Here is a 24,174-nt window from a genome sequence, read left to right on the forward strand (position 1 = left end):
GTACAGATTTGGGAACAGAAGCAGTTCTAGATCAACAAAGTACAATAATGAATGTTTTTTCCTTTTTTATTGATTTTTATTGAGCTCTACATTTTTCTCTGTTCCCCTCCCTTCCTCTCTCCTCCCCTTCAACCCTCTCCCATGGTCCCCATGCTCCCAATTTACTCAGGAGATCTTGTCTTTTTCCACTTCCCATGTAAATTAGATCCATGTATGTCTCTCTTAGGGTCCTCATTGTTGTCTAGGTTCTGGGATTGTGGTTTGTGGGCTGGTTTTCTTTGCTTTATGTCTAAACGCCACTTAGGAGTGAGTGCAAAAAAAAAAAAAAAAAAAAAAAGGAGTGAGTGCATATGATAATTGTCTTTCTGGGTCTGGGTTACCTCCACAGACTTTCCAATTTGCCAATCCCTAAAGTTACTGAAATTTCTCCAGTTGCTGAAGCCTCTCCTGGAGCTTGGAGAGTACTGAGAGCCCACGGTGGGAAGTGTGTTACAGACTTAAGGAGATGGAAGCACTTGATCATCCTGACTCACCAATCGTGAGAGGCAACAGATTCAGTGACTCTGCGTACAGAACTTTCAACAGTCTGTGGGAAGGTGACGATGTCACAGTCAGTGACAATGTCGGCTGGCTCCTCCAAGCATCTCCGTGACATCAACCAAGTTCTAGCATCTCAGAGAGCGGAGAGGGACAATAATTAACTCAGTGAGAAAACTGACCAGCTCCAAATGAGCATAAACAGTCTAAAGGGTTTCTGTTGTTGTCGTTTTGTTTTGTTTTGTTTTGTTTTTTGAGACGAGGTTTCTCTGTGTAGCCCTGGCTGTTCTGGAACCCACTCCATAGATCAGGTTAGCCTTGGACTCAGATATCCACCTGCTTCTGCCTGCTGAGTGCTGGGACTAAAGGTGTGTACCACCACCACCAGGCTCAGACTAAAGCTTTTTAAGTATGCCCTGGAAGACAGTCTTCTCTCCAGCAGTCACAGAGCTCAAGTTTCAGAAAATCAAACCAAAGTCCTAGTTATAAGGTTGGCTGAATTACAGTAAAAATTCAAATCCTTGCCTTGGAGGTTGTCAGCGGTTAAAGCAGGAGCATTCATTGGTAAAGGAAGGGGTCCTCTAACAGGATGGGGATGTGGGGCAGGACCCCGCTGGAGCTGATAACTTCGAACCCACAGATCCTCCAGGGTTCACCGCAGCTGAGGAAGCAGCCTCTCCACCCTCAGCAGATGCACTCACACCCAACACCTGGAATGTTAGGTTTTTTCATTTTTAACTAAGGGAATTCACCCTTTATTGTCTACTAAATCAGCAATGACTTTTTCTGAATGCAATGCCAGGCAAGACAGTACCGATATCCCCTAGGGCCCAGCACTGGTTGCCTCTAGACCTATTACTAGACTTAAGGTCAAGCAGGCTGCTGGAAGAGAGGTAGGAAGCATAGTTCACGAGGAGGTATTCGATGCTACTAAAGAGTTTAATGAGTTTGCTAGTTCGTTCAAGTGTTTTAAGGGAGTGAGATAACTGTAACACATGTGCAGAGGGCCTAGGTCAGTCCCACGCAGGCTCCTACTCCCGGCGTGTGTCTCAAGCTGGACCAGTCATCCGCTGGCCATTCCTATAATTTCTGTGCCACCTTTGTCCTAGCGCATCTTGTAGGTAGGAAAAATTGTAGGTTGAAGGGTTTGTGGCTCTGTCGGGGTCCCAGTCTCTCCACTGGAAGTCTTGCCTGGTTACAGGAGATGGCCAGTTCAGACTCCGAACCACCCATCGCCAGGAGTGTTGCTAGGGTCACCCTTATAGATTCCTGGGAGTTTCTATTGCACTAGGTTTCTAGCTCATCCCAGAAATGCCCCCGATTCCAGTTGTTTTTCTCATCACTACCTTCCTCCAGTCTCCCCTGACCTGATCCCTCCTGTGCCCATGCCCATACCTTCCGTGCAGACCCCACCCTCATCCACCTGTGATATCTGGTCTATTTCCCCTTCACAGTGGGAGTCATGTGTCCCCGCTTGAGCCCTCCTTGTTATTTAGCTTCGTTGGGTCTGTAGATTATAGTATAATTATCTTTTTCTTTAAGGATAATATCCACTTATGAGTGAGTACATACCATGTGTGTCTTCCTGGATCTGAATTTGGTTCCTGTTCCCTGTTTATGCAGAGGACTGTGATTTGAGTCTACCCCTAAATAAATAGCCCTTTATTACACATAATTCTGAACTAGTATGGGATTATTTTGTAACTTCTGTCATCATCTGGCGCCAGAACGTGGGGACCAGTCCCCCATTTTTTTGGGTCAATTGACCAGCTGCATGGCACATTGGACACTGACTGGCCTGCCTGCGGCTCTAATCTGGATCTTTTGAGGTAGGAAGATTGCTGAGCCATATGTCCTATCAAAGGCCTATATAAAAGACATGGAAGAAGGATGCTCCCTCCCTTTGCCTGCTGGCGCTCGCTCTGGCTGGCAGGTCCATTCCTTGACCAGCGTTCTTCACTGGCATTGGAGCCTGCTTCTTTGAGATTCTGCTGTACACTGAAGACCAGCTGAGACATCCGGCCATGTGGATTCTCAGCCATTGGAGGACCAGCAGACCACAGCCTGTAAGTCACTCCAGTAACCCCCTCTGCAGCTGGCCGTGTCGGAGGAGCAGCACATGGTAACTGACTTCAGGGGATCGGCCCACCAGGAAACAAAACCCTGGTGGGGGGAATCCCAGATAGCCAAGACCCGAGTCCCTTGGCCCCAGGATGTTTCTTGCTACTGCTGTGTCTTTGTATGCTTGCTGCTGCCATTTGTCTCGTGGTATGAATGGGTGTGGGGCAGATCCTACCGCTGTACGATCATCACATGGAAATATCCTGTTCTACTGGGCATTTTTACCTGCAGGTAATTATGAAAATGATTTCCTCCAAAACTGTACTGTTTAACTGAAGCAATGATTTTATACAACCATAGTATCAGTTTAAATAAGGTTTTGATGATTGAGGATTTTTAATAAATAAAGTAAGAAATTATGATAAAGGTTAGTTTAGTGGGAAAATTAACATAGGTAAAGGTCAGATAAAATGTTGCCCCCGCCTCTGGTAAAGCAAGGGTGCAGAAGATAAACAATAAAACAAGGAAGTCGCAGCTGGAACACATGGGTTTCTGTGGAGGAGCCTTACAGACTGTGACTTATGCTAGTGATTAAGAAAAACAATTGAGTCCCAGTAGCCCAGCTGGCTTAAATTCTTTTCATCTTAATGTAGAGAAATGTGTTCACAGGTTCCAGGTGCATCATAGCTGAAACAAAGCTTTGAAAATAAGGTTAGACTAAGATGTTTTTGTCAAATGGCTTTGAGGTGAAAAACCCAAGAAGACAATCTAAAGTTTCCGAAAGCACAGAGCTGAGCGAGGGACTCGTTAAGGTCAGAGAAGAAAAACAAAGCAGCCCAGTTATTGTCAGCTGACGGGCCTTTCTTTCTCGCTAGGATGGGAGGGCGATTAATTCCTTGTGTCCATTTCTGCCCTTGGCTTCCTGATGTAAAACTGCTGATGAGCGGGTGTGCACCCCGAGGATTTAAAATAGAGCTGGCTGATTCTTTTCATATATAGAAGTTAGATTTGTGGTCTTCTAAGATTTCTTATAAAATTACCTTTTGAAATAAGTAATAAAATGATTGGTCCTTTCCTTGTAACTGCAAAATGCAGCCTGCCAGCCAAAGAACTGGCTGAGAAAAATGCCTTGCTTGCTCACATCTTGTTCATCTATCACAAGTTGCTTGGCTATGAATGAATGGGGTTCTTGGGACAACTTTTCACCTGTAAGATGTAAAATATTTAATCATGTGAGGGATACAGAAAACATGCTGTTTTACTTGTGTTCAATGCAATCATTCACTTGAAAAATAGAATGTAACCACATTGTAATTTTTATATTTCTTGAAATATTTTGCTGGGGTACATAAGCTGTAAGGAAAAAAAATAAAGTTAGAAGGAAAACAAGAATAAGAGAGGAAAAACACCAGGATAGACGTAGAGGAAAAATAAGGAGAAGAATAAAAACGGAAGTCAGAAGGAAATCATCAAGAATATGTGTGTGTGGTGTGCGTGCATGTGTGTGTGCATGCATGCGTGTGTGTCTGTGTGTTGTGTGAGTATGTGTGTCTTTCCCCTCATTCCTTCGGATGAAGTCTTAGTTCGCGGACTCCATGGGTCCCCGTCAAGCCCTGTGCGGCTGCAGGCTGGTACTCACGGTAACGATGACCCTGTCTATATGTGGGTACGTTCTATCTAGAGTGCCCTGACTAACACAAGCTCTTGGCACCTCACCTTTAGCCACTCATGTTTCCCACAGCCCTCAGAGAGCACCACCTGCTCATGGTTTCACAGACTACCCTGACATAACCCTGTTCTAGCTTCTTCTCCCTGCATATCTCCTTATACCTCAATAGTCAGCCAGGCTGAACCAGTTCTTATTTCTCACACCTCTCTACTCAGAATTCCACCCTCCTCTTCCCTTAGGACACACACCCACCCTGCAAACTCCATGGACTGCCCTCCTCCTCCCTTCCCAGCATTCCACCCACCTTTTCTCCAGGACGCCCACCATCGTCACTTGCACACACGCCCTGCTTACCCCCACAGATCACCTTCCTCCCCGACCTCACGCTCATCATGCGGCTTCAACGCCTTATTTACCGCATTGTCTCCGCAGCTCCACTGAGCCTAGGACAACACGGACGCTGCCATTTAAGTCGCATCTCCAGAGCAGGCACTTCACGGCGCATGCATGTCACAGAAGTAGCCCAGAGAAGGCAGCGACTAACTGCAGACTGCTGCTCTTCACGGGTCTTCAGAGTGGCCCAGAGTCTTCAGGCCTGGTGGGAGAGTTCCGCTGGAGTCACGCAGACCTCCAGTGTAGCGCACCATGCCCGTCTGAGCTCTATGAGCTACCATACAGTTTGTGAACTGGGCAAGGGGCTGGAGATTGAAACACTCAGAGACACACAGACAGAGACACAGGTCATCCTTGATACAAGAATGCCCCTTTATTGTGTCCAGGGGAAGGCAGCTTATATAGCAATCCTTAACTGATAGCCACGTCCCAGCCAAACCCACCAGAAACCACTCCCCTGCCATTAGGAACTCCTGAGAGTCTTGTGCTCAGAGCAGTTGCAAGCATTACAAGTTGTTTACCAGAAATTCAGGATATGGGGGGTTCACAGCTCCCAACACTCCAGGGTCCTTCATCCACCCAACTCGCTTCTCCCCAGAGCTCTGCAGTCTTCCCAGAGGCAGCTGTTTCAGGCAAATTCTGGCAGAAGATGTCCCGAGGAGCCACTAGAAACCGAGCCACCTTTGCAGGACGCGTGTGTGGCCTCATTTGGCTGCTGAGAGATGGTTTTATAGGCTTCCTTATCAGAATTTTGCAGCAGCCGCCAGCACCAGGACAGAGGGTCCCTTGGTTAAACATCCTAACAGAAGGCCAGATCACATTAAAGTGATGGATTCTGTGGCTAGAAAACGCATTTGGAATCCCCTGTGGGGCCTCAGCCCTGCCCTCAGTCCCCTCATCTCAGACCTAAGCCACCGCAAGAAGGATTGTGGGAAGACCTAGGATGGGGGGAAGGCCCTTGAGGGAACTGAGCATTCCTTGGTGTGGCTCCCTCCCCCAGGGTGACACTGTACAGAGCTGTCTGCCTAGGGTGTGTTGTTCTTCTGCCCAGGTAGCACCGACATCTTGGTGAGTCAGAATGAGCACCTGCATGTGTAATGTCATGAGGCCTCACTAGAATACTAAACCTTTCAGCTGCCACCATCCTCCCCGCAGGACACGAAGCAAAGCCCGACCCCTTCACTGACACACTCCTTCCTCCCTGCTCCCTCACCTGGGAGGAACAGTGTAGGACAGCGCCCTGGAAAGAGGCTGTCCACATCTCTGTTGTGCATGGCTTCAGTTTAGTTTGGTGCAGGACGCCCGTCAGGAGCTACCATGAAATGCAAGGGTGTTCTAGACGGCTGGAGGACCAGTAACTGGAGAAAATTGCCTCCAAGAGGCCAATACCAAACCTCAGCCAACTCCACCTTCCAGTTGTGACTCAGATTTACGGCGCTGCACAGATGGGTCATTCTTGAGATAAAGGTCCTAGATCTTGCTGCTGACAGGGCTCCTCAATCAGTGCTTCAGGGAAACTTCCAGAAGCTGATAAATGAGCTGTCTCCAAGCCCCAGCCTCAGGCCCAAAAGGTCTCCATTGCTCAGGGTTTCTCATTCATCCTGTAAAAGGGACATACTCTCTTGATGCCAAGAAGAGTCAGCAAGATGGCAGAATTGGGGCTCTGAAAAGTCCCCCGCCTCACCTTCCTGTGCTGCGTCCCTTCAGCCAAGAACACAGGGAACATCATTCTCACTAGTGACAAGGAGCCCAGGATTTACTCAGTGCCCAGACAGAATAACCTTCAATGGAGGACGCCAGAGGCCAAGACAGCAAAGTCCAAGGGGGTCAGTAGAGAGGAAACCACACAGTCTTAAGAGGCAGGTGGCCAGCAGGTCTGTTGACTGCGCTAAATGCCCACCTAATATTCTCTCTCTCCTCTCTCTCGCTCCTCCCCCCCTCTCTCTCTCCCTCTCCCAGTCTGAACTCTGAGTTTGCCGTCTGCCTTGCTTGCATGTGCGACAGTGCAGGAGCTATCTGCACTAGTCCACTGGGAATTCTAGGGAAGTGTTCCCGGTATAGACCCTGCCCCTTCTACCCCTCGGACTGCTTCTTTTCTATACCTGTTTTCTAATATGAAAACAGCCATAGGGCATCTACCCTGCAACATGCTAAAAATGGAAAAATGAACAAAAGGATCTGGGAAGTGATGGCAGAATGGAATAACTGTTCCGGCCCCAGAATTGAACCCCTGGGCTTGTGGTTATACAAGCGAAATAACCCACTCCTTAGTTAAGCCCCTGGAGAGCTGTCGCAAAGAGCCAAGCACAATCCTGTTTGGTGGTGAAGGCTCTTCTGAGAATCCAGGCAAACCGTGTTGCCTCTCAAAGCTGTATTCCATTTATATAAAGGAGACAACAAAGAATAAACGCCAGTAGCGAATCACACATTGCACACAGGCGCCTTGAGGAGCCCTCAGCACTTGTCATCCACCGCATCAAGAATGCAATCACCATGTACAGCAAGCAGAGACAGTGCATGCAAGAATATCTATGCCCACTGCCTCACAAGACGTCCGTGAGGATCAAGTGAGCCCTGGCCTTGATGTAACCCCCCATCCCTCAAAAGTGCTTCCAAAGCCCTGTTTCTGAGTTGCCAGTCAAGGACTGGATGAAGATGAGCACATGGATACTTGATGCTACCCAAAAGGACTGGAAACTGTGAGAGGCAAGTCTGGTGAGGGTAGGAACCTCATTGCCTACTCAGAAGGAAGGATTACCACACGGCAGGATGAATAGAGAATCCAAGCAGGGCCAGGTGGCAGCCCGCTCTCAGGTGCCTGGCAAGGAGCATCTCCAGGAAACCCATCTGTGCCCGCACGTCGGTGAGGTCAAGCATGGTGCTCTAGTCCCACCGTGCCTTGTATTGGGAGTGTAGAATGCTGTATTCTTGCCCCAGGTGGATATCACTGAGAACAGCCTGTGAACAATGTTCATATCACATCATGGCCTCCAGGATGGGTGATCTCATGGGCTTGAAGGGAGGTACAGAACTGGAGAAGCAGTGGACACATAATTGGGTAGCTCTGCCCCAAAAGAGAAACACCAGGGCCACGGGATTTCCTGTCAAAACTCTGCACTGGCTATGACCCAGAAAGTCACAGGGTGGAAAGATGTGCACTCATAGCTAACCATTTTAGAGCACAAATAAACTCATCTGATGCCTTACATTTTATTTACATGCATGGGTGTTTTGCCTGCATGTGTGTATATGCACCACGTGCATGCAGTACCCAAGGAAGCCAAAGGGGGAGTAAACCCCTGGGTCTGTAGTTAAGAGTTGTGAGCCTCCCTATGAGTTCCCAGAATCCAACCCTGGTCCTCCGGAAGAGCACCCAGTGTTTTTAACCGCTAAAGTCATCTCCCCAGCCCCTTGGGGAAAAAAAAAGTTTTTAAAAAAAAATCCAAGTGGTTCCAGGTGAAACCAAGTCTTTCCAGATGGCCTCACTGGGCCTCCTGCAAAATTGAAGCCTGGCCAGCCAAGGTCTAGAGATAGACAAGTTGTCCCCCTTCTGTGTGCCTCACCCCTCCTGCACACCCCCAGCACCTCAGGCTCCTGCACAGCATACATGGGCACACACAGCCATGCTGCAGGAGACTCTGCCTCCTAGTCCAAAGGCTGTGCAGCCACAGCTGCTCCTAAGGCCTGAAGAGTCTGCCTGCTCCACTTCAGGGAACTTTCCGGTTCTCCAAGGTCACCAGCAGGTGTTTCCCTTGTATCTCACAGATTGAGGGCTGACTGACAAGCAAGAGACTGACCCAAAGGTACATGACCCCTTTGTAGACAATGAGGCTTTGAATGTGTCTCTGCTCCGAAAGCGTCTATCCACATCATCACACTGGTCAATCTCCAGAATTCTGAGAAATGGTTCTAGCTCCCTCTGGTCCCCTTCTCCCTGAACCTCAGTCCTGCTGGACCTTATCTTAGTTTGGGTTTCTATTGCTATGAAGAGACACCATGACCACAGCAACTCATATAAAAGGAAAACATTCATTGGAGCTGGCTTACAGTTTCAATGGTTTAGTCCATTATCATCACAGCAGGACATGGCAGCGTGCAGGCAGACATGGTCCTGGAGAAGGAGCTGAGAGTTCTACATCTTGATATGCAGGCCACAAGAAGTGAATTGTGTCCCACACTGGGCAGAGACTGGGCATATGAGACCTCAAAGCCTGCCTCCACAGTAACACACTTCCTCCAACAAGGCCACAGCCACTTCAACAAGGTTGTCCCCCTAATAGTGTCACTCCCTATAGGCCAAGCACTCAAACACCTGCGTCTACGGGGGTCATACCTGTTGAAGGAGGCTGCTTGTTGGTTCCCGGCAGCTCAGACCCAAAATAATTACACAGAAACTATATTATTTACAATACTGTTTAGCCAATAGCTTAAGTATATTTCTGACTAACTCTTACCTACTAATTTAACCCATCTCCGTTAATCTGTGCATCACCACAAGGTCGTGGCCTACCAGCAAGATTTCAGTGTGTCTGTCTCCAGCGGGGCTACATGGCTTCACTCTGACTCTGCCCTTCTTTCTCCCAGCATTCATCTTAGTTTTCCCCACCTACCTCTATTCCCTGTGCAGGCCCAAGACAATTTTTTTTATTAACCAATGGTATTCACAGCATACAGAGAGGAATCCAACGCCACATACCTATTCAAACCACCACAGTCCCCTTCTCCCATATTTTTTGGGAAGTGGTAACTCCTCTCTGGCTCTGTGTGTGTCTCACTCTGTTTTGTGTCTTCAGAAAAAGACAAAGGACCCTCTTTTTACAAACAAGAAGACAGAGAGGGCATGTGAATTCCTACGAGTAACAAAGCCATACGCAGGGCCTCCTTCTAGCTGGGGACAGTGGGCGAGAAATCAATGTCTCTCTGGGAGTTTGGAGATGTTTCTGAGGTCCAGGCATTGATGACCGACCCCCACTTCTCCGAAGAGCACCTACCAAACACAGCCATCAGCCTTGTGACAGAACTCGGCAGGCAGCCTCAGGGGGATGGGGGAACTAGTTCTCCTCCCAAGGGTCTAATAATTAATCCTTGTGGGCTATGAATTAGCAGAGAAATACAAAGTCATCTGCCTCTTCAAAGTGGGCACGGCACACAGTGACTGTATAGTAAATGCTAATTGTCGTTATGTTCAAAGCAACTGCATCCTGGGGCCTCTCCTCAGACTGAGTCCCAAACTCAAACAAAGGTTCAAAGTTCAGTGTCCTTTACGTGGGTCTCTTCTGCCTCTGCCTTACAATTCCCCTCAGACACGCGTATTCCCGTTTGGGACTCTATCCCCAAGGGACATTCAGTTCCTGCTCATGACTAAGAGGGCTGCGGTGAGACTCAACCTCCTAACCTCCACTCATCCTCAAGGGGTAAAAGAAGGGAAACCAGAGCAGAAGCCAGGAGTGTGGGGTAGAGGGCCAGCCGTCACCCGAGTCCAACTTGCTGGCTTTCCCTCCATCCTTACAATCTTTCCGAGTGCCAAGGAAGCACTGGACCCCGGATGTCTATTTGTTACCTCTTATGAGACAGAGCCCCTGGCAATCTGAAGAGCCTGAACTGCGTGGTCTTTTTCCAGAGGGACATCCGCGTCAGCAGGCAGATGGCTATGAGAGACCGCCACCAAGCCAAGCATTCCACATACCTGGGATACAGCTCAGCTTTTAGGAGTGATGTCAGAACAGTCAACCACTGTCTCCTCCAGCCCCAGATCCCAGACAACTACCTTGTCTGTTGGGACCTGGAGTCCTGGCCTCCAGCTGCTCTTCCCTGCTAGAGATCTTTACTTTCCTTCTGATTTGAGTTACTGAAAGTTGTGTCAAAGTTGTTTACCAGCTCTGCTTCACAAGCACGTGTTCCCTTGCCTTGAGGATCAGAGGATAAGGTTTTCACCTGTTGGCCCACCTGACTGTTGGGTATATAAGCCTCCATGGTGCTATTGAATAAAGGGCTTCTTACCAGTGACTAGAGGTCCGTGTCTCTGTCTCTCTGTCTGTGTGTCTTTGTGTGTTTCAACCTCCAACCCCTTCCCAAAGCTCGCGAACTGTATGGTAGCGCTAGAGAGCAGACAGGCATTGCGTGCTGCACTGGTCATGGCCCATATCAACACCTTCTAGAGGGACTGCCTCCTCTAGACCTCTCGAAAGGGCTCTGTGGGCCTGCACTGTGCTGGGGCCAGGTGACAAAAGTCAGAGTTCAAGGTTCTGAAGGGAAATTCTTCCACGTGATTATGTGGGGAGGAGTCTGCCCTTTACACGAGACGTAAGAGATGTTACACAGAGGAAATGAAGCCAAGGATGTTTGTACAGTTCCGCTTTTATTGAAATGCCATGTACAGTTGTACAGTGTGGGGAACTGGAATGGGATCCTATTAAAGTAAGACATTTGGGGGAATGTTTCTCGGCTTTCTCTGTATTGACCAGTGTTCTTTTACAAGATATACAGTCCCTGACATTCATGCAGAAAACAGCAGATCAGACCATGGGGCTGTGCCAGTGTCTCATGTCAAGCCCAGGCCAGGACATCCACACAGACATACACAGTCTGTATCTTGAGTTTTCTTTCAAAGAAAGTATTTTACACATCATATACAAATTAAACAAGAAGTCCAACAAAGGTCCTTTATTACCACCAAAAGTAATAATTTACAATCTAATAACCAAAGGCAAGAACAGCACAGGGCCCATATATCCCTGCAAATGCCACAGCCCCGTGCATTCCTGCCGTGGCTGCCGCTATATCCAGGAGTCACTGAATCCTGTGGTAAAGGCTGCGCAGGGCCTCTAAGGCTGTGATTGCCCACACAGAAGAAGCCTCTTCATCCCCGTATGTTGGAAGTGCTGCTGGATTCTCTGCTTGGTCAGTAGATAAACAATATAACTGAACATGGGGGGGAGGGGGTGCTAAGTAGTGCAAACACAGACACATGGGGGAAAAACCCTACTGAAACCACTCTGACTTCCTTGCTTCTGTGCATCAGAGCCTTGGACACTCTGTCCAGCTGAATGAGTTTGCTCAGCCTCCCAACTCGATCCAACCAGGTGCAAACAGGAAGAAGCATAGAGGCAGTTAAATGGCGCCTATCCCAAAAATAATAAATTAAGATTTAAAAAAAAAAGAGAAACAAGAGTCCTAGGACAGATAAATGCACAAAACAGAGCCTGGAAGGGAGACAGCTCAGGGGGAAAAAAAAATCAGTGTGAGCATCTGTTAAAGCACATTCTTCCCAGAGCTCGTGAGGGACTCCCTCCTCTTCCTAAGTACAGAGAACGCAAGCTTCCCGAAGAGACAGGACCCAGCCACAGAGGCCTCGAGCACTAGAAACCTCCAAAAACCAGGAGACAGTCAAGAATAAGCAAGGTCTGCAGGGCCGGGGAAGCCCAGGGAATGTAGGCCGGAGGGCAGGCTCAGGCCAGGGGATGAGGGCCACTACTGTGTGGGCCAACCCAGCCCCAGCCCTGCAGATTCAAAAACACAGAGGGAGGAGATATAGACGGACAAGCGCTGAGTCAAGTTCACCGTTAGTCCTAGAAACTGGAAGACAGAGCCCCATGGCTGTGCCTTGGAATCCCACGGTCTCCCTAAAACGCTAGGAACCTGGAGCTACGGAGGCATCCGAGAGGCGAAAACCAAACAAGAAGCACTACAGGTGCACACTGTCAGGGTGAGCGACACACGGAATAGCATCTCGTTATCGTGGACAACAGAAAGCGATTCAAATATCATGAAAAAAAATGATCTATTAAAAATATCTACAGTAAAGCTTCAGCTTGAAAAAGCTACAGCTTCGATTTTACAAAATAAAAAGGCAATCTTCGAAAGGATCTGGCTCAGAGATATAGAAACATTACACAACAGATATCAAAGTAGACCAGCCCGGAGAAAGCATCTGAGGGGATATCGCAACTGGTTTGTCACGAGACAGAATTAAGAATTCTTATTGCATAGCAGGAAAATGAGGTCACTTCATTTGCATAATACTGCCATGTTTTTAGATGGAGAGGCTATTGGGTACTTAGGAGAAGTAACTTTGGGATTCAGAAACCGACTTCTACATTTTCCGAATTAGCATCCAAGTGGTGTCTGAGCTGCTTCTGACCTTGGGTCTCGATTCCATTTGGCCACTGCAGTCAGATTTTAGATGTGCCCCTGGCACGGCTGTGCTCACTAGCAGTGGCAGCTGCTCTAACGGGGGTGGGGGTGTTACCCGCCATGTGACTAACACCGACTTGAAAGTGAGTCTGAATTGCCCACCGTGGGGAGGCATCAACCTGACGCCTGAGGATCTGGGTGGCATCTGTGAGCAGCTAGGGCAGACTGGCTTTTTGGTGATGACGCACCAGTGTTCTAGCTCCAGGAGAAAGGACGCACGAGGGTGAAATGAGGGGAACCCTTACCAGCTTTGCCTGCAAAAGCAGCGCTCTGCAGGAAGGGAGACGGAAGGTGGGGCCAACAGCGAAAACTCCAGCAGAAACCGCAGCTGGCCAGCTTCCGTGGAAGGAGGGATTCTCTCCAGGAAGAGACTCATCTCGACCCCTAAGAATCTTGGTGGGAGTGGAGGAGGAGGTGGGGTTACCTTTCACCTGAAGTGGGGTGCTGGTACCAACAGCACATCTGACCCTGGTCCCCAACCTTATCTTCACCACTCGCACCTCAAACAAGTCCCCAGACTTCCCTGGAGAGGGAGGAAGGGGATCAGGGATGCATTCCACCCCCTTTCTAGCAGGGGGCCAGGCAGAGCTTTCTGGGAACCAGGGCATCTGCCAAGAAACATTTGCATCCCTTGGAAGACATTTCTTCTGGAACCCCCAAAAACTGGGTATCCTAGCTACTGACTATTCCTAAGGCTACTAACTATCTGGGTGTTGTGGCGCCTAACTTCTGCTTACCATTGGAAAGGAACTTTTTACTCTTGTGGAAGAGCACACACTAAAGGCTCAGTAAATACGCAGTGGTCGCCTCGCTGGGAGAAGCCGGCTTCGGAACGCAAAGGGCAGGAGGTGCCATCCCCCTGTAGCTGTGCTTTGAAGAGCCTTCTTATAGCAGAAGTCCCGCATTTGAGTTCACAAAGTCCCATGGTCTCCTCTACATGGATTCTGACTTCAGGAGGCCAAAACTCCACGCCCTGGGTGTGAGACTGCTCTCTAGACACAAAGTCTCCCCTCCTCCGAGAGCAAAATCCCTGATACAGGCAATTTGCTAGCTTAGGGAGAGTTCAAACGACTTTGAGGTTCTTTGTGTGTAAGGGGAGAGTGGGTGTGTGCAGAGACCCGAGATCAGCCTTTGATGTCAGTCCTCAGTTACCACACAACCTGTTTTGAGACACACTCTCCCCGGGTCCTGAGACTTGCTGGTTAGCCTAGGCTGGTTGTCCCCAAGCCTCAGATACCAGCCTTTCTCCGCCTTCCCAGCTCTGAGACTGTAGGTGCATGTTGCCGTAGCTGGATTTTTTTACACAGTGCTAGAGACCAAACTCATGTTTGTGCAGCAAACGCGTCCCCCCAACCCTTACTGTGCGCTTCCGTGTGCCTCCAAACACCACCCCAGGGACGTGACGTTACACTTCGAGACACTCTGCTCTGTGGCCAATCAAAGCTTTCCTAAGTTGCTTTCATTTTTAAAAAGCAAGTGTCTGAGGAATATCTCCAGTCCTGGGCCCATGACCGTCTCCTCCACAAAGGGGAGAATAAGAAGGGGTGTTGGGGAGGCTGAGGAACAGATATGGACCTTGAAGCACGAGAAAGGGAAGACAGATAAAAACAGCCCTGACCATCATCACAAAGTGCCGATGGCCAGATCCAGCCATTCACGTCCCTCTGAGCTACATGTGGCCCCACCTAACACGGGGGCAAGCCTATCTCTGGGTTTAGTGGCGGGGTGACCTTTTAGTTATCATCCGCATGAGAACTGATACCATGAATAAGTAAGCCTACATAATAAGCATAAGAAAAAGGATTGGTGCCCTGTGAACACTCAGAAGCAGGGTCCCTGTCTGAGACCTCACTGGGTGGGAACAAATCCATACCACTTTGGTTTTTCTGGGTTTTGTTTTGCCTTTTCTTGTCTATTTCTCCCCAGTGTTCTACTTGGGGCTTCTCTGAAGAGTTTGTTTTCCCTGCTGAAAAGACACAAAATCTTCCAAACCTGGAATCCATGACATCAAAGACTAGAGGCCAAGACGTGAAGACAAAAACAGTTCTCATCCGCCTCCTGGAGTGCAGCCGAGGGGGGTGACTGGCAATGGCCGGATGAGGCTGCACCCTAGAGGTGCATGGAGGATGGAGGGCAGCTCTGCGGAAGCCCCAGTTCGTCCACCCGGCTGCAGTAGTCAAGGCATGGTCCCAGATGCTTCTGCCTAGTTCTGCCTGGACCCCAAAAGGCAGCAGCTTCAGTAGTCGAGGGTCTTCATGGGACGAGTCCAGAAGACATTGGTAGGTGTTTTAGCATCGTGGAAGATCAGTAGTAAAGACATCCAGTAGACACTCATACAGCCCCAGCCCTCACTGAAATGGTTCCTACACACACAAACACAAACACATGGATGCGTGTGCACGTGCTCACACACACACACACTTCAAGGTTCTCCATTGTCCTGTAGAAGCACACACACACACACACACACACACACACACACACATACTTCAAGGTTCTCTCCATTGTCCTGTAGAAATACACACACGCACACGGACACACACACGCATACACACATGCAAAAAGCCCAAGGAGTTTTTGTGGGGCTGTCAGAAACACAACTGTTTAGGGCAGAAACCAAAGCACCTCGGAGCAGAAGGTGGACCATCAGTGTCCACACTGAGAGGGACAAGGCTGGCCTGCCAAGACAGCAAGGGCGGCTCTCAAATCACCGCAGAGCCTTCCAGTTAATCTCATCAGTTGTCACGGTCCCGCTGCTCGGTGCTCCAGTCACAGTGCCCGCTCCTTCTTCCACCTCCGGGCAGTGGGAGTCTGGGTCACAAGGATCTGTGAATCACAGCCACACCTGACATGGAAGGGAAACAAAGTCACCATCTTCTCTTCTCCAAAGTTAATCGGAGTCCCAGCGGGTCCAGGAATCTGCGATACCCTGTCACAGCCCTTGGAAGGGTCCCGTGCTATCGCTGCCGGGCGGGAGCTGACTGTTTCCACTCTGACAGTCACATCCTGGCGGGACATTTGAATCCACAAGCATGGTCTCAAACAGCGCATGCCAGCAGACACACCCCCACTCCTCTTCCTGACCACAGCATCCAGATTAACACCCCACACACCCCTTACTGAGGACCCAGAGGCATGTCTTCCAAATCGGTATCATTTTCTGGAGAAGCGATGGCTGATGTAGGTCGACTTTGCTACTTTTAGAAGTCACTGGGATGGACTAAGAAGAATACACCAACTCTATGGGAGGAAGAACGAAAAGAAACTCCAGCCCAAGCCTTGCCCGGAGGTGATCTGTACCGTGGTCTTCAGTGAGTTTCGTCACAATTGAGGGCGACTTCTCACACTGCTTGCTGTCATGGAACTGAGACCCTCACCCAGTGCTCAGTTCCCAACTGGATAAACTTTCCAAGCACGCACTGTGTATCACTGCTTTTGTTAAACTTAACCACACTGAGGCCCTAACTCTGTAAGTCCATCTGTCACCCAAGTTTCACCATAACCCACTGATGCCATCTGGAAGATGTTAGAGACTGAAGAAGCCAACGTCCTTTCTGCACACTGTTCTCCACTATACACACCGGCTAGTGACACACTCGGCCTGCTAGACTGCTTCCCAAATGCCCTGTCGCCCGGTCCTAGCCAATGAGACTGGAAGGCAAGCCTTCTGGGCTGTGACAGCAGCTTGTCCGCTGCTGTCTGCCTGGGACCACACACCTCCTTCCTGGTGGAAATCAGCACCAGGCAGGGTTCTGGAACCTCCTAGTAAATAATAACTCAAAAAGTGCCATACAAATGGATGGAATTAGAAAACGCTATCCTGAGTGAGGTAACCCAGACCCAAAAAGATGAATATGGTATGTACTCACTCACAAGTGGATGCTAGCTATAAACAAAGGGTCTATAGTTCATGATCCTAGAGTAGCTAAGTAATAAGGTGAACCTAAGAAAAACATAGATATATAGATCCACCTGGAGAGTGGAAACAGACAAGATCGCCTGACAAAATAGGGAGCAAGGGGGAGGGGGGAGAAGGGAGAGAGGAAGGGCAAGAGGAGGGGAGAAGGGGAGGGGGGAGGAGAACTTGAGGGAATGGGACAGTCAAGAAGGAGGAAGGACAGAGATGAGAGCAAGGAAAGAGGTTTATTGATTGAGGGAGCCATTATAGGATTAGCAAGAAACCTGGCTCTAGAGAAATTCCTAGGAATCCACAAGGATGACCCCAGCTAAGACCCTCCACAATAGAGGAGAGGGGGCCCGATCTTGACTTGCCCTGTAGTTAGACTGATGAGTATCTTAAATATCACCATAGAACCTTCATCCAGCAACTGATGGAAACAGAGGCAGAGACCCATATCGGAGTACTGGACTTAGCTCCCAAAGTCCAGTTGAAGAGTGGAAGGAGTGAGAATATGAGCAAAGAGGTCAAGACCATGATGGGTTCATTCACTGAAACAGCTCACCTGAGCTAATGGGAGCTCATTAACTCCAGCCAGATCGGGAAGGAACCAGCATAGGACCAAACTAGTCCCTCTGAATGTGGTTGGCAGTTGCATGGCTGGGGAAGACTGAGGGGCCACTGGCAGTGGCACCAGGATTTATCCCTACTGCATGTACTGGCTTTTTGGAAACCTATTCTCTTTGGATGTATTCCTTGCTCAGCCTAGATACAGTGGGGAGGGCCTTGGATCTTCCCAAAGCAATGTGCCTTACCTTCTCTGAGGAGTGGATGGGGGTGGAGTGGGAGGGTATATAGAGGGAATGGGAGGAGGAAAGGGAGTGGGAATAGAGGGGTTTTTTCTGTTCTGTTTTTGGGGGTTTTATTTTGTTTTCAAGACTGAGTTTCTCTGTGTAGTACTAGCTATCCTGGAACTCACACTGTAGACCAGGCTGGCCTCAAGCTCAGAGACCCATGAAGCATGACTAATAAAAACCCAGAGAGAGAAATTGGGGTTCAACCTGAAGATCCAAAAACCAAAGCAGCCAGCCACTGGCTCTTACCTCAACCTCAGTCTGAAATGCCAATCCTGCCTCCAGGAATCTGAGAATGAAACTGTGTCTGAGAGCTGTTTCCTCCCATTTTATAATCCTCTCTAGGGTTGGGATTAAAGGCGTACAACGCCTGGTTTCTATGGCTACTAGTGTGGCTACTGGGATTAAAGGTGTGTGCTACCACCGCCTGGTCTGTAAGACTGAACAGTGGGGCTGGTTTACACTCTGGTCTTCAAGCAAGCTTTATTTATTAAAATACAAATGAAATGCCACTACAGGCCCACCTGCCTCTGCTTCCCGAGGGCTCGGATTAAAAGCGTATGCCACCACCGCCTAGCATGGAGATTTATTTTAACATGTTCCTATAGCTAGCTATAAAATACTCTGACTGAAGGTGAGGTTAAGGAAACACAAGCTAAAGAATAGGAGGACACACCATCATAGACGCTCTGCTTGAGATACCCATTCCCTCTTTATTCCTGCCTAAGATACCAACAGAAGAGCCTGGAGGCGGGCAGAGCTTTACTCCAGACCAAAAGGTACCACCTGGCCTTGGCAGCCTCTCCTGTGCCTCAGATACCTCTGTCACTGAGCAATACCTGCTAAAAAGCAGGCTCTCGTGGTGTTTTCATGGAGTGTTTTTCATATGAGCCTTTCTTATTAAAAAAGCAATATGCTCTCACTACGGAAAATGCAGAAGAAAAAAAGGAGAAACCTTTATTCCCTCAAAGAGAAACACCATCATCTCTTTAGTCCTTCCCAGCCTCTAATAATAATCGGAACGTGCTAACTCGTAGTGGCTCACGCCAGGCACCGTGCCACAAACCATACATGCGGTATCACGTTGCAGTCTCTGAAAGGTCCTCAGAGGCCCAATCTAATTTTATCCCCATTTTCCAACTGAGCCAATGGAGGTTCGGTCAGGCTGAATGCCTCGCCCAGAGACCTAAGGCTCGTGGCAGATCTGAGACTCCAACCTCCACTTGGAGAATAACAGCACTCAAAGCTCCCTCTCCTCCGGGATAGGACCTGAGCATTCGGCACCCTCGGGCACATACGGTCTGAGTCCTCCTCGAACCCAGCATTCAAGCACAAGCATTTTCTCCAGATATTAAAAACAAAGGAGGTGGGGATGAGCTGGGAGGAGTTGGGGGAGGGGAAATCAGTATCAGCATATACCTACTGTATGAATAAAAATCTATTTTCAATTTTTAAAAAGAAAAATATACCCACTGAATAAATATTCTATAGACTATTTAATTATTATTTAATTATTTCTCTAATGTCAATCATTAAGTATTATCATTTTCAGGGGGAGAGCAAGATTCTATTATAAGCAATGCCCTGATAAGTTATGTCTGCCTTAATAACACATTCACTTGGTCCATTGGTTTGAGCACAAAATGGCCTGATTGTCTCCTTCCCACCAGTTCTGAGTAGGCAGTGAAGCGAGGCTTTGAAGTATTCAGCAGACCTATGAAATCCTGATGGGTCCCACTCAGCCCACCCACTTCTCATTAACACAGAGGTGGAGCCGGAGGAACCGGCCCACTTCTTCATCCTACAAAACGACCTGTTCCCTCTGCAGTTTCAGAAACAAAAGGTGCTGATCTTCAAGAGCAGGGGGTTGTTCTAGCGTCAAATGCTTCCAATGTCTTAGTGGAGGAAAATGCAACAGGGTGAGAAAGACTTGGAGGGAGGGACAGTGAAAGAGACGCACGGCCGTGGGGAAAGGTGACAGGGAGCCCTTGGCAGCCGCAGGACACCTGAACAAGATGGAAGAGCTGGCAGCTGACCTTCCTCGCACTGGGGCCAAGGTGTGCGTGACAGGAGATAATGGGTTTTAACTATTTGGGATAATTAGCGGATGGCTCGCTGTGTGTGCTCAGTAAACAAACATTAAGTCCATGGATCTGAGTGTTCAGGCCAGACAGAAGAAGCTGGGCTTCTGTTTCTCTTCTTCAGGATCCCTGACCAATAGCAACGCATGCCCTGCACTGCACTGAACTTGGTACTGCCCCCTACAAGAAAGAGTCTCTACACCAGTCTGCCCCTTACCCCACCCCAGTCTACCCCTTACAGGCCAGTCTGCCCATTACCCCCCAGTCTGCCCATTACCCCCAAGTCTACCCATTACCCCACAGTCTACCCAGTACCCCCCAGTCTGCCCAGTACCCCCCAGTCTGCCCATTACCCCCCAGGTCTACCCATTACCCCTCAATCTGCCCATTACTCCCCCAGCCCCTTTACTCAGTCTGAGCGGGGACAGTAGAAGGGGTGTGGCTTAGCTAGAAGTCAGGCCTGCATTTGGACTCTGACTTTGGTGCATGCTTGTTAGCAATGTGGCTGACCTTTGGTGATGGCTTACAGTCCCCACTACTCAGCTGCGAAATCGAGGATGAAGTCCCAGTCAGCCCGTGGGCTGTTGGGACGGTGAGAGGGAGCACACACCGTACCTACTGCGCTGGCTCACAGGTCAGGGAGGGGTTAGAGTCGGAACAGGACACAGCCCCTGCAGGCTCTCCTGTAAAGGTTTGGAGCCCAGCTGGTGGAGATATTGTGGGAGGTGCTTGAAGTTCTAGGAGGTGGAGGGAGCGAGTGGCAGGAGGTATGCCACCCAAGGGGTCTCAGACCCGACCCTCTCCAGTCTCGGCTGCCGAGCTGCCCGGGGACTGGAGGCCCCATTGTCCCGCATGCGGTCCATGTCATCTCTACATGCTGAGCCTCACCCAGAAACAAAGTAGCCAGGAGACAGCAGACTGAAACTAGGAGACAAGACAATCCCCTCCTTCCCCCTAGTCCTCCACACATACACACACACACATACACACAGATAGACACACACACAGACACACATACACACACAGATAGATACACACACTCACACATACACACACAAACACACACAGATACACAGACATACACAGACACACACACACACACAAACACACACAGATAGATACACACACAGACATACACAGACACACACATACATACACAAACACACAGACACACACTCAAACACACACACATACACACACAAACACACAGATAGATACACACAGATACACACATACACACACAAACACACTCATATACACACAGACACACACTCAAACACACTCACACACATACACACACATATACACACACACACACATATATACACACACACATATACACACACTCACATACACACACACATGTAGTCCCTCTCAGGAAGTTGTCACAACAAGAAGATAATACCTAACATCAAAAGTACACAATAAAGGGCAGTTTGTGTGTGAGACTGTGACCCATCTCCTGAGAACACATCCCTGATGGCTGTTCTTCCGGCCGTTCTGTCCTGAAGCACCCCATTCACAGTTGGGAATCTTGTACAAGCATCTGGTATTTCCCATCTGTGCAGACAGGTCTACCAAACCTAATGTCTAATGAGCAAGAATGGTGCTCTCCCACCCACATGTCTGGCACAAAGTGAGCCAGGCATGACCAAGGCAGGTCACGGCTCAGGTTCATGACCCCCTGGAATATGACATGAAGTCTTCTGCACAGCTACATCCAGGTTCACGGGAGGAAGTGCTAACTAGCAGCATCTATCCTGGGCACACGGTGAAGATACAATTGCCTGCGGCCCTGCAGGAGGAACTCCATTCCCAGCTAAGCCAGCTCATCCCCCATGCCGTTCCTGCCCTTGGTGTGGTGGTCCCTGGAAGAGGAAGCCACTGACCTGCGTAGCTCCTTCCAGTACTCATGTTGGCTGGCAGCAGCGTCCACTTGTCAGTGACCGGGTTGTAGTACTCCACAGAAGCCAGGTTGCAGGACCCATCATCCCCTCCAACCACATACAGGAGCCCGTTCACTGCACAGACCCCTGGAAACCAAGCAGAAGTCACAGGATCAGCGGGAGTACCTGAGACCAGGACCCTCGGGCAGCTGATGCCCGAGCCCTGCAGGCTCTTTCCCATTTCCTGTTGCCCAGCAGAGATGCCACTTGGAGGTCTGAGTCCACTCCATGGGGGAGCATGCTGGGCACAGCCACTGGGCTCTGAGGGTCCCCTTTTTATGAGGCCGCTGCTCTCACTGGGGAGCTTTTATTACTATGTGGTCCTACGGATGCTCCCGCTGTGCCCTCCTCCCCCAGGGGCTGCCACATTATAGAGTGAGCTTTGCGGGTTCTCCCTGTGGGAACGTTATAGAGAGATGGCACAGGTCTCCCTGCGGGAACATTTCCTGTGGGTCATGCAGCCCTCCCCGTCAGCCTGAACTAGGGAAGACAAGATTCCACACACTCCCATTTCTCTGCACCTTCAGTCTTCCCAGCTGAGACACATGTTGTGCCCACCCCATATGCTGCTAATGGATGTGCCCATAACCCCTCTTAAGATGAGCATGTGAATCCAGACACATCTGGATTCAACCCAGGCTGGGGATCCTTTCTCATTCTTAACTCGGAGTGAGCTTGTTTGATGGCAAGGTCTCAGGAAGCAGGACAGAGGAGCAGGGAGATGTTATTCAAGACCTTAAAACACATAGTCCAGTAGATAGTGTTTGCTTCTGTTTTTTTTTTTATAAACACGTTTATTTCTGATGCTTTTAAAAGCAGTAACTAGCAACGCTGATTAAAGATACTCTCAATACTGCTGTGAGCAGAAAGTGTGCCGCCTTCCTGCCCGCGTGTGCACAGATGTGCACGTACAGAAAACATACAGGTCCTTCCCCTGTCTCAGGATTCTACTTTTGGCTTTTTCTTCCAGAGAAATCATTTTAAATGTGTACATTGACTCAACCCTAAGGATCATTTATAGTAACTACAGCATTACGAGTAGCATGGAAAATGAAGTATTCAATAATTAATTGTGTAAACTATGACAGAGCCGTGTTAAATGAGGGCGTGAAGATACAAGATACAGGTAGTGTGATTAGACATGTGTGAGGAATGGAAAAGCAAGTGTTAAAGCAGTACTGCGGTAAGATCCACATGTTATTATATAAATAATATCTAGGTGTGAGCGTTTATACATGCCCATGTCTATAACTGAATTCACAGACTGCAGGCAGGCTTGCCTTACAGGCTCTGGAATTCCTTGTTCATGTGGCTGAAGGCCAAATGCCAGCGCACATCACAACAGGCTCAGGCTGCGAGCCAAGTGGTAATGCCCCTCTGTTGAAGCCTCCGACAAGTCGGCCACACTGAGTTTAGCAAACAGGTAGCGTGAGAATAAAGGAGACAAGTCTACCTGGCAGTGCCTTCCCGTCAGTCCGGCTTGGGGTGAAGCTAACCTACCCTTTCCCAGAGCAAAGGAGCCCAGAGCAAGGTCAGCACTGCTGGGCACAACTCAAAACAAGGTCACAGGGGGAAACAGCTTGGCCGGGCTGTCAGGCCCCAGGACACGCGACCCTGAGTATGCCTGGACAGGTTGTTCCTATAGGAAGGATTCAAAAAGCAAAGGGACACAGGGACAGGGGATACAAGGACAGTAAAGGAAGAAGGACACTGGAGGGTTAGGTAGGGTCTGGTTCCCCTGCTGGGAAGGAACTTGGACCCTGTGAAGTACAAGGCCGTTTCAGTCTGACACTGGCTGAGAAAACACAGCGCAGCACCATGGTCTGGCTTGGGCCCACACAGCTACAAGGCTACAGGCCTAACCACTGGACAGGGCCCTGGGGAATCTAGGCATCCACCTCCACCAGGGAGAAGGGATGGCTCTGAGTCTCGGGGTTGGGGAGGTCCTATGGCCAGCCTTTGGGGTCCAGGTTCTCCCTCCTCCTAACGCTGAGCCTATGGGGCAAATGGCCTCTCTTACGTTCAGGACACAGGCTCAGCTCCAAATTCTGGCAACCCTGCCCCTTTCCTGTCATCCAGAGCAATCACCTCCAGGGAGGAACGCGCTGTGGCCCTGAGAGGAGAAGTCGCAGTACCTGCGTTACGCCGGCACATGTTCATGTCTGCCACCTGCTTCCAGGTGTTTGTCCCGGGATCGTAAACCTCGACACTCTTCCTCACCAAGGGTCCGTCGTGGCCCCCGGTGGCATACAGCTGTCCGCTCAGCACCCCAACACCTGAAAGACAGAGCACAGGGCCTCAGACCCGCTAGAAGAACCAGAAACCAAGAGGCCTGGTGTCCAGTCCCGGACAGCCATCACCAGCAGGGTGACTTGGGGAGCAAGTTCTCTCTCCCTGGACCTCAGTCCTAATGTGCAGTACAAACACAATGAGATGCTTCCCGGCTCCTTATAGGATGGGCAGCCTGGAAACACTGAGAGCCAAAGCCAACGTGACCCCATTTCTGCTTTTACGATGTAAATATGTGTGTGTGTACATATAC

The 24,174-nt window shown here is 49.4% G+C and overlaps 1 protein-coding gene across 2 annotated transcripts in view; it reads right to left on the reverse strand.

The window, feature by feature from the left end:
• Positions 1–15,318: 15,318 nt before the first annotated feature.
• Klhl3 (kelch like family member 3) overlaps positions 15,319–24,174 on the reverse strand; it is a 106,627-nt gene continuing 97,771 nt past the window's right edge. For both annotated transcript variants that reach the window (XM_050144405.1, XM_050144404.1), the window contains 3 exons: positions 23,768–23,908; positions 21,576–21,719; positions 15,319–15,698 (listed from right to left, as the gene is read on the reverse strand). In XM_050144405.1, the coding sequence (XP_050000362.1) occupies positions 15,670–15,698; positions 21,576–21,719; positions 23,768–23,908 (314 nt within the window). In that variant the 3' untranslated portion in view covers positions 15,319–15,669. The remainder of the gene's footprint in view (positions 15,699–21,575; positions 21,720–23,767; positions 23,909–24,174) is intronic.

The sequence above is a fragment of the Alexandromys fortis genome, unplaced genomic scaffold (assembly GCF_014885135.2).
Source record: "Alexandromys fortis isolate MF-2015 unplaced genomic scaffold, M_Fortis_MF-2015_v1.1 scaffold_1, whole genome shotgun sequence".
Classification (NCBI taxonomy): domain Eukaryota; kingdom Metazoa; phylum Chordata; class Mammalia; order Rodentia; family Cricetidae; genus Alexandromys; species Alexandromys fortis.